The sequence below is a fragment of the Pieris rapae genome, chromosome 3, assembly GCF_905147795.1.
Source record: "Pieris rapae chromosome 3, ilPieRapa1.1, whole genome shotgun sequence".
Lineage (NCBI taxonomy): Eukaryota > Metazoa > Arthropoda > Insecta > Lepidoptera > Pieridae > Pieris > Pieris rapae.
The window spans coordinates 5,782,258-5,793,467 of record NC_059511.1 but is presented as its reverse complement, the minus strand read 5'-3'; the positions used below and the strand labels follow the sequence as shown (position 1 = coordinate 5,793,467).

At 37.3% G+C, this 11,210-nt stretch overlaps 2 protein-coding genes across 4 annotated transcripts; both read left to right on the top strand.

Moving 5' to 3' along the window:
* The first annotated feature begins 488 nt into the window (after positions 1 to 488).
* On the top strand, positions 489 to 1,537 carry LOC110993205 (HIG1 domain family member 2A, mitochondrial). 2 transcript variants are annotated; one of them, XM_022259358.2, is made up of 3 exons: positions 489 to 650; positions 781 to 922; positions 1,004 to 1,537. In XM_022259358.2, the coding sequence occupies exons 2-3, from the start codon at positions 793 to 795 to the stop codon at positions 1,168 to 1,170; spliced, it is 297 nt and encodes a 98-aa protein (XP_022115050.1). In that variant the 5' UTR covers positions 489 to 650; positions 781 to 792; the 3' UTR covers positions 1,171 to 1,537. The 2 variants fall into 2 exon arrangements, with proteins under 2 accessions (XP_022115050.1, XP_022115049.1); XM_022259357.2 differs by lacking the exon at positions 489 to 650 and adding an exon at positions 673 to 693.
* Positions 1,538 to 7,412: 5,875 nt separating this feature from the next.
* Positions 7,413 to 10,056, top strand: LOC110993175 (threonine aspartase 1). 2 transcript variants are annotated; one of them, XM_022259323.2, is made up of 4 exons: positions 7,413 to 8,410; positions 8,512 to 8,640; positions 8,719 to 9,533; positions 9,606 to 10,056. In XM_022259323.2, exons 1-4 carry the CDS (start codon positions 8,383 to 8,385, stop codon positions 9,747 to 9,749), a joined length of 1,116 nt encoding a protein of 371 aa, XP_022115015.1. In that variant the 5' UTR covers positions 7,413 to 8,382; the 3' UTR covers positions 9,750 to 10,056. The 2 variants fall into 2 exon arrangements, with proteins under 2 accessions (XP_022115015.1, XP_022115014.1); XM_022259322.2 differs by having other exon boundaries at positions 8,493 to 8,640.
* Positions 10,057 to 11,210: the final 1,154 nt, after the last annotated feature.

Here is an 11,210-nt window from a genome sequence, read left to right as displayed (position 1 = left end):
CGATTCATTAGACTACGATTCGAATCGATTTAAAAATCGATCTTTTTCGTAAAGAATCGCCATCCCTAGTACAGTATTTTCTAATAAAATTTATGTGGAGAATATCAATGTGTCATTTAAAGATATGAAAATTGACAAGATTCCACAGATAAAAATAATGTGGCCTGTTCGTATACATTTGTTAATCCTTAATTTTACGTGATATTTTTCATTTGAGGGAATTTTGAAGGCTTAGATGAAGGTATAAATTTTTATTAAAAATATAATTATGTAATACCTATTTGTGAGTACATATTATATTTGGTCGGATTTGTGCACATGCACAAATTTAATTTATCAGGAAGTAATAATGAACAATAATAAAAAAAAACACTCGTTTTATTCAGCTTAACATACGATACCCTCTTCATTGCACGCTTTAAAAAAGCACGTAGGTCTACAAACTTTTCCTATACAATTCTTACTAAATCTACGTAATTTTCAAAATCCGAGTTGGCAACACTGTCATAGACTTAAATTGAAATTGGAATATTGGTTATAACAAGAACAAGGAATTGTTTTCATTCTGAAAAATATATATTATTTAAGTCAAAATACATTTTACACAATAAAAAAATTATAACAAGTATACGTCGTACTGAATTATCAGGGTAACTATATTTTAAACACTTATATCGACTCGAATTTTTAATGGTTTGCGTTTCTAGTTAACATACCTAACTAACTATGTTTTCCTTCGCACTGCACTCCGTGTAATAAAAAGAAAATATTTAATTTCAGAGATTCATTAAAATGGCTGAAGCCGAACCTACGGATCTGGACTGGGTGCAACTGCGCCGTGAAATGGGAGTAATAAATAGAGCCGAAACAACTCAAGAAAAGTTTGCTAGGAAGTTTAAAGAAAACCCCTTTGTTCCCATAGGTAGCTTTTGCTTTTTTTCTCATTTATTTAATAACAAACCTAATTTCTCAGCATTAATTTTTCTTCTTTGTTAAATTATAGGTTGTGCAGCAACAGCTGGTGCTTTATCATATGGCCTGTGGTGTTTTAGAACAGGTAGAACTAAAATGTCTCAAACAATGATGCGTGCCAGAATAGTTGCTCAAGGATTTACCATCACAGCATTGGTTGTTGGAGTTGTAATGACTGCTGGAAAAACATTGAAATAATCACTTGATGTGTTATGTAATAAGTTTCTATAATTCTGTGAGAAAAATATTACTTTTGAGTGTAGAATAGAAAATTTATTTTATTAATTAAATACTCAAGTACAAAAGGTAACTAAATAAGCTTATAATTGTTAGACATTGTTTGAATTTTACCACTGTAATGAAACTTATGCTAATATCAGAAGGACCATCTACTTTTTATATTAAAACACCTGCCAAGAAACATAAATTTTTACATAATTAAGATGCATAAGAATATGCTTTAGGTATCAGTTGCATAATAATTTGTAAAACTTAAGTGTATTTTTTTTAACCTAAATAATGAAATAGATCAAAAAGTAAGTAATAAATGTTTTGTTTAACTTATTGTCTGACTTGTTTATAAAAACAATTTATATAATATAAATGTGATTGCTGTTTATGCAGATTTTGACTCAGTTGTAGGTTGAAAAGGTACCTAAATATCTGAAAGCAGTACAAAATATGCATGTATTTCATAAATTCTAACTTGTGATTCATAAATCACATAGGTAAGGTTCTTATAAATTTTTAATGGGTTGTTATTTGTGTATTATATGGATGTGACTAGACTACAACATACAGGCAAATATTTTTTTAGTGATGAGTGACGCTACAAAAAAAACAAAAAACATGAAGAAAATAGAAAAAAAAGGTGAATAAGGTTTTTCATCAAAAAATTGTACACTTGGCCTTTAACTTTTAAGACTAGCTGACTATACACTATGACATATACTATGGTATGCTTCATGGACTCATTTTCCAAACTTATATTGATATTTGGTATGTTTTGCGTTAAGTCCCAGCTTATTTAGCCTCTTGGGGGGTCAATTGCCTGAAGTCCAAAACTCATTGGAGTCAACGAAGTAAGGGATTTCGCCTGCCCGGTAAATATGATTTTTAATATTAGTCTGAATAGACTTGGTACGACTTGGCTTTTAATTTGTGATAAGCTAATTAGATGGGATCATCCGGATCCGTTAAAATGTAAAGAGAGTTCATTATTAAAAGTTTTTCCGATGTTATGTGGTGATTAGTGAATACTGATAATGCCCGTTAATCGATCGGTATATTCTGTAAAAAAAATATCGGGAATGGATGATTTCTTTTTTTCCCTGATTGATTAGCACTACTGCTTTTAGATGTGTGCGTAAAAAACGCTCACTTGTGAAACAATGTCGAGGTGATACGGGTGAAATTTCGTATTCTGCTGATCGATCATGAAACTCAATTGCAGGTATTAATCCAACTCCTTTTAACTCTCTCCTTAGTACTGCAGATGCGGAAGAAGATGCAGAGTGACTCCCTACACATCTACGAAACTCCAAGGAAAGGGCCGCTCGAAAAGGGATTGGTCGTCGATGATTCGAACCTCACTGCGTTGAATATGGTCAATTGGAAGGAGCGAGTACTAAGGAGTTCCCGCCCAGATGTGACAATAGTACCATGTATGGCCGAATTTGCGCTTTACACAAACGTTGCCTTGCTGAGCGCACCAAGCTTTTTGGAGGCTACTTTAGCTCTAGGTACCTTAGGAAGTGGGCATTACTAAATGATTCTATTGTGGCGTCCTCGTCGTCATTGGTAGCTGAAATAAAATTATCAAAATAAATTATATATTAAATTACAAAAAATGCACTTACCAACTTTTACGTATAGACCGTGTCTATTGTTCTCCGCGGCAGACGGGGGGCGAGGCACGCGCATTCCACAGCGCGCTCCGCCACCAGTACGGCCCACGACTTCTTAAGTGACACACGTACATCTCGCTGCCGACGCCGCGGTTTATTTTTACGAAAAATATATACATCGTTGAGATCACACAAGTTTTATTATTTTTATATAGTGATATACGACAACGCGAACACTATACTGGTGACCCCGACGTGATAAGAGTAAGAAAAAACTACACGCCACGCGGTCTTAGCACTTTTGTCATGCAAGACGATAACGGTGGGGACACGGACAATATGGAAAAAGGTGCACATGAAATTTTCAAAGTTGGAATTAAAATACCACCATTTTTACCGAATAGACCTGCACTCTGGTTTGCTCAATTGGAAGGCCAATTTTGTTTGGCGGGAATAACGTCAGACACGACTAAATTTTATAACGCGACTAGCCAACTGGACCCACAGTTCGCTATTGAAGTTGCGGATATTATAGAAAGTCCTCCCAAAGACAACAAATACCAAACCCTCAAAGCGGAGCTAATAAGGCGATTAAGTAAACCGCGCGAAGAAGAAATCAGGCAATTTTTAGACAATCAAGAACTCGGCACTAGAAAGCCTTCACAATTTCTTCGTCACCTACAACATTTGGCCGGACCACAGGTACCAGACGAATTTATTAGATCAGCATGGCACAATAGGTTACCCAATAACATTCAACCAATCATTGCATCGCATATGGATATGCCGCTAGAGAAACTTGCAGAGTTGGCTGACAAAATTATAGCCATCGCAGCCCCAACCCCACCAAATGTTTACGCCGCTACATCGTCCTCAGCTAACCAACATGCTGGAAATCCTCCAGACCACTACCTCACCGCCTTAGAAAGCTTGGCCAGGCAAGTTAACGAATTAACCAAGCAAGTTGCTTCCCTGAGCATGCATAATAGCCGATCAAGCAGATCACCACAACGTAGGTATAACAGATCAAGATCTCACTCTCGCTCCACCCAAAGATGGAAGGAAAACAAAATGAATAGCGTGTGTTACTACCACAGAAAATTCGGTGAAAACGCCATAAAATGTCTCACGCCCTGTTCCTACAAGACTTTAAACGCGAACGGCAGCCTGTAGTGGCGGCTAACGACTGCCTTACGCATACTCCTAATGACCGCCTCTTCATCGTCGAAAAGAAAACTAAACTGAAGTACTTGATAGACACGGGATCTGACGTTTGCGTTTTTCCTAAGTCGGCGACCAGAGACCAGCGTCATAAAACTAAATATGAGTTATACGCTGCCAACAACACTATCATAGCTACGTATGGCTACATAGCCTTACACCTGGACCTCGGACTTCGCCGGGACTTCACCTGGAGATTCGTAGTTGCGGACGTCACACGACCCATTATTGGTGTTGACTTCTTGGGCCACTACAACCTATTAGTGGACTGTCGTCGTCACCGCCTCATCGACGGCCTCACAAGTTTGTCCGTCAACGCGCCACGCTGCGCCAACATTTCTGTGGAAACGGTGACCATCAAAACAGTTGCTGGAAACTCCGACTTCCATGACTTACTTCGCAACTACCCAGATGTAACGAAACCTACTGGAAATCCAAAAGAAACCAAGCACCAAACGAAGCATCATATACGTACTACCCCTGGTCCACCAGTCGCAGCTCGTCCCAGACGTTTAGCCCCAGATAGACTGCTTATTGCGAAAAAAGAGTTTGAAGAGATGTACGCAAATGGAACAGCTCGTAGATCAGAGAGCCCATGGTCGTCTCCCTTACAATTAGCCAAAAAGAAGGACGACGGTTGGAGACCATGCGGCGACTACAGAGCACTTAATGCCAGAACCATCCCTGATCGATATCCAATAAGACAGATTAATGACTTTGTTTACCAGCTGTCTGGAGCTAAAATATTTTCAAAGATTGACCTGATTAAGGCCTACAATCAGATACCTGTCGCGAATGAGGACATACCTAAAACAGCCATAACGACACCATTCGGACTGTTCGAATTTCCGTATATGACCTTTGGTTTAAGAAATGCTGCTCAAACCTTCCAAAGATTCATCGATGAAGTTCTTCAAGGCCTGGAATTTACATATGGGTATATTGACGACATCCTAGTATTCTCGAAGACCAGAGAACTCCATCTTCAGCACCTTAAAACTGTCTTCGAACGACTTAACCAGTATGGCATCTTAATAAACACCTCTAAGTCCATATTCGGCATTAACGAAGTAACTTTCCTCGGCTACAGCGTCTCGACTGAAGGCATACGCCCCCTCAAAGAGAAAGTGGAAGCTATTACCAACTACCCACAGCCAAAAACAGCAAAACAACTCCGACGGTTCCTGGGAATGATAAACTACTACCGGAAATTCATCCCTGATGCAGCAAAGATACAGGCTCCTCTGAACGATGCCTTAACAGGTAACATCAAAGGAAATGCACCTATCGATATGACTAACCTTGTAACAGCTTTCAATGAGTGCAAGCGCAGCCTATCTCAAGCCACTCTTCTTGTCCACCCTGAAATCAACCTGGATCTAGCCTTATTCACAGATGCTTCAGACGACTCCATCGGCGCTGTCCTGCAACAAAAACGAAAAGGCAACTGGGAACCCTTGGGATTTTTCTCTCGTAAACTGACGACATCGCAAAAAAAATATAGTCCATACGATAGGGAGCTTCTGGCCATATACGAAGGTATCAAACACTTTAAATATATGTTGGAAGCAAGAAACTTTTGCATTTACACCGATCACAAGCCCATCACCTACGCCTTCACAACAAACAGAAGCCAGTGCTCTCCAAGACAATTCCGCTATCTTGACTATATATCTCAATTCACCACCGATCTAAAATACATTCCCGGTAAAGACAACATCGTCGCTGACGCCCTATCACGTGTAGAAGAGATTGTCACCATAATTACGACGCACTTGCAAGAGATCAGGCTCAAGACCCTGAATTGCAAGCTTTGCTTACCAAAAACACAGCACTACAACTGAAGCAGATCGCTGAAAACCAGTTGTACTGCGATTTTTCCACCAAATCGCCTAGACCGTATATAACACCTGCCTATCGCAAACGCGTTTTTGAAACCATACACCAACTCAGCCATCCAAGCGGCCCTACCACTGCTAAAATGGTAGCTCAAAGATTTGTGTGGCCCGGAGTAAGACGCGATTGCAAAACTTGGGCAAAGGAATGTGTAGACTGCCAACGAAGTAAAGTCAACAAACATACGAACGCACCATTTACAACCTTTTCAGTACCATCAGAACGTTTCGCCCACGTACACCTGGACATTATAGGCCCATTACCATACTCTAATGGCTTTAGATACTGCCTGACAGCAATAGACCGCTTCACACGTTGGCCTGATGCCTATCCACTAGCGGATATTACAGCAGAAACTTGTGCTTCCGCGTTCATTACCAACTGGGTATCTCGTCATGGATGTCCACAAACTGTAACAACAGACAGAGGCTTACAATTTCAATCACAACTCTTCCAAAGCATCACTAACCTGATTGGCGCAGAACATCGTCCCACCACCTCATACCATCCGCAATGCAATGGAATGGTGGAGAGATTACATCGCCAACTAAAAGCAGCCATCATCTGTCACAACAACCCACAGTGGACTGAAACACTTCCCCTAGTGCTACTAGGAATAAGAGCTGCCTGGAAAGAAGATCTGCAGGCATCAGCCGCCGAGCTAGTATATGGAGAACCACTACGACTACCGGGACAATTTTTCTCAACTTCGCTTGACCAGAACCTAAATCCAGCAGACTATACAGCTCGCTTGAGAAATCATATGGCAGCATTAACCCCAACTCCTGCATCAAACCACAACAGTAAAACATTCTATTTGCCGAATGACATACATACTGCACAGTTTGTTTTTCTTCGCCGTGGTCCCGCAAAACGATCACTTGAATCACCATATACCGGCCCATATAAAGTTCTGAAAAGAAATACAAAAACATTTTCATTAGACATAAAAGGCAAAGAAGTTACAGTAACAATAGACAGAATAAAACCAGCTTACCTTACGAAAGAAAACAGAGAATACGACACGACCATTCGTTCACCGATGACCGTACTGCCGCTTCACACCAATCACGATGCACCGCTACCTGAAAAAAAGACTAGAAGTGGAAGATTAGTTAAGTTTCCGGACTACTATCGACCGTGAAACGGTCTCGGCAGGGGAGTGATGTGGCGTCCTCGTCGTCATTGGTAGCTGAAATAAAATTATCAAAATAAATTATATATTAAATTACAAAAAATGCACTTACCAACTTTTACGTATAGACCGTGTCTATTGTTCTCCGCGGCAGACGGGGGGCGAGGCACGCGCATTCCACAGCGCGCTCCGCCACCAGTACGGCCCACGACTTCTTAAGTGACACACGTACATCTCGCTGCCGACGCCGCGGTTTATTTTTACGAAAAATATATACATCGTTGAGATCACACAAGTTTTATTATTTTTATATAGTGATATACGACAACGCGAACACTATACTATTATTTTGGAGAATAACGAGATTATAGAGCTATTGGGCGATAGTTGGATGGATCAGAGCGATCGCCTTTTTTGTCTTCAAGCACTTGGGGACAGTGCCGAGCGAGAGCAGGTAGCGGAAAAGGCGCGTTAGTATGGACGCCAACTCAGAAATACGTACACCAGTACGTAGCACAATCGTGGAAATGCCATCAAGCCCGCTTGATTTATGGATGTCCATGGAAGATAAAGCTTTGCGTGCAGCACGTTGCCAAAATATGCTGCACGCAAAGCAGTCTTTAGACTTTATCTTGACCTTGCTTGGTCATCCAAAGTCAAATTGGACGCGAAGGGTAAAGGACCGCGGTGTCACGCTTCCGCCCAATTACGCTTCAAAGCATTCTAGCTTTCGACGCGAGGCCGCCACATTTAAACCAGCGCTGTGACAGAGTGATTCTGATTTCTGTGTTCTCATGTTGATATATTCACAATAGTATTTATGAATTTAAAAAGATTATTCACGATGAACTTGCAACCTGAATTAGTTATTTTAATTAATTATTTTTAGCTGTGACAGGCCGCTAGTATATATTTAATATATAACTTTTACTGTAAATAAATGTGTTTCGTTTGTTCCTTGTAAAATATCGGTCGTTGTTTCTTCTTGTCTATGCTGCCGTAAATTCAAAACTGTCATTGCCAATCGCCATGTCGCGCTCTACACTCATACACTGTATAGATTATAGAGACTTTCAGTTTCATAATTTCTTCCTTTCTCTGGCTGGAATCGCTATGATTATGCCTTAGTAATTAAATGACCGAATCATTTTCAACAATCGTGTCAATTTGTTTGATATCAAACGACATAAAACGCACTTTACATTTGAATTTGGGCAGTGGGCTAACATTCGGTAATCGGTACTGTTAACTGTAGTCGGCAACTGCATCTTGCACACTTCTGATGTTTTTCCATACTTTCAATAAAAAGATATGAATGGATTTATTGCTGTACATTGTGGTAAAATACATTCTTTGTATTCAAACGCTTCATACATATTTTCATTTTATGTATTGATATTTAGTATTAAATTTTTCATAAGATATATTGCATCTTTCTAGGGGCAGGATACCATAGTGATACTCTAAAAAAGGATTACCAAAAGACTTGTTATGTTGCATGCAAAAAAGCAGCTCAAGCACTTAATGAAGGCGGAAATGCTGTAGATGCCGTAGAAAAGGCTATAATTGGTATATAGCTATGATGAAAAGAGATTTTTCATATATCAGCTATAATTGTATTCAATTAAACATACTTTTAATTTTCAGAATTAGAAAATAGTGCACTAACAAATGCAGGATATGGATCCAATTTGAGTTGGGATGGTGTTGTAGAATGTGATGCATCAATAATGAATGGCCAAACACTTCATTTTGGTGCCTGTGGAGCAGTCTCAAATGTATGGAATCCAATATCACTAGCAAAACAACTTTGTATAAAACAATGTGATAATCTATCACTGGGTAGAGTTCCACCTTGTATTCTCACAGGCAAAGGTGCAAAGACATGGGCTGAAAGAATGGGATTAGAAATTGTAGATGATAAGAAAATGATTTCTCCTAGAGCATTTCGGAATTATAAACATTGCAAGAGAAAGTTAAAAAGATATTCCTTACAAAATGATGTAAGATTTAGTCCTTTAGACACAGTAGGAGCCATATGTGTTGACTCTTATGGAGTTGTTGCAGCTGGAGCAAGTTCTGGTGGGGTTTCTTTAAAACATGAAGGGAGGGTTGGGCAAGCTGCTTCTTTCGGAAGTGGAGTTTGGGCAGCTATGAGTAGAGATGGGACAACACCTTCTGTGGCCTCTTGTACATCAGGATGTGGTGAGCATTTAATCCGTACACAACTGGCTAAAAATACTGCAGAGAGCTTGTTGGAACCTTCTCCGGTAATAAGTTTAGATAAATGTTTAAAAGAAAAGTTTTTGGAATCACCATTTCTGTGGGATGTACCAGAAAGACTAGGAGGTGCTTTATCTTTAATGTTTAATCCTCAAATTGGAGAAGGTGAATTATTATGGGGGCACACTACAAAAACAATGTGTGTAGGTTACATGTCAACACAGACTGCAAAGCCTAAGGTAAGATAATAAAAATGTGTGATAATCTTATATTATTCCTATATGAATTTAATATAAATATTTTTCTTTTAGTGCATTATTTCATATTTGCCACCAATAGTGATTGCTGGCGACAAAGCTGTTGTATCTGGAGTCCCATTTAATGTTCCTACTCAACCGTATCCTCAATTTCAATGGGAAATTAAAAATGAACATAGCATAAATGGATCTCTGTGATATTGTATATACTTCACGCTGACACTAGCTTCACATTAATTGTATAGGTACTGTCATAAATATATATTTTCCATACAGTTTATGATCTCAAAACTAGAAATTATTATCAAAACTGATTTTACAAATAGAATAGAAAAATAGTATAATTGAGTAATGTTTACTGCATTCATTAAGGAAAGAGTCTTATAACATTAAAAACCTAATATTGCAGAACAACACATGTTTTAATTAATTACATGAATGAAGTAGATATTTATTGTAGTAATGACATCTTTTATACAAAATAAAAAACAAAATGATATGGGTATGAAGTTTTATTTTGTAAAATGTGCTAATTAGTCAATTAATTCGGTGAGAGAATTGGTAAGTACATACATAATATTAATTAATATAGTCTTTTATGAGACAATGTTTAAGATTATTTATGTTGTATACAACACATAGCTTAAAGAATGATAATTATTACTTAAAAATAAGCTGCACCATAGTAATATATTTAATACAACAAGAAAATATGAACAAAATCAATAAGGCACAATTAAATCATGAAAATTTACCTTATTACTGATCTAGTTATCAAATAATAGAATAACACTACTACCAACTTCATTGAGAAGTTGTTTATGTAATGAATTTTGTCTACTTGGAGAACATTTTTACAATATTTTAAAGATAGCTATTGTTATGCCATAAAAATAACTGACTGTGTCAAGCAGAAAGTTTCTTAACCTAATAAATAATTTATGCTTAATACCATATTATGATATTGAAAAACAAAAGAGAGCAACTACAAAAAAATATTATAAGTCTCTTTAAAAATGTTTGTACAATTAACTAATACAGAAACTTAAACAGAACTTATTAACTAACATGTTACAACAACATAAAAAAAAATCACATTAGTTAGGTTTATATTATCATACACTTTGTACTTTGCTATATTGTTTAATTCAGTATAATTGAAATACATATTAATTATAAATGCTTTTTCTGTTTTTCTTCTAGCTGTTTTAATAGTTAAAATATTATCAACTTGGATAGAAGTAATAATTAATATAGCTTCAAATCTTAGTTACTTGAGAGTTTCAGTTATAAACCAAATAGAATGAATGATAGGTAGTGGTAGCTACTAATCAATCTATATATTATTATAGGCGGGAGTAGAAAATAAAAATTGACCTAACAAAAATACATAAAGTTGTAATTGGGTTGCATAATATTTTACGTCATAAACTAGTAAAAAAACGGAATCAGTAATAATTAGTCACTGAGAAAAAATTACATTGTAGACACAATTACAATTAAAATATATTAGTATCACAAACTAATAACAATTCAAACATTATTTTAATATGCAACATTAAACCTGACTTGAAAATGTAAAACAATTTGATGTTAAACTTAAATATTATGCCAGACTTTTGTAACTCTAGATAAAGCATGATCTTACAAAATCATTGT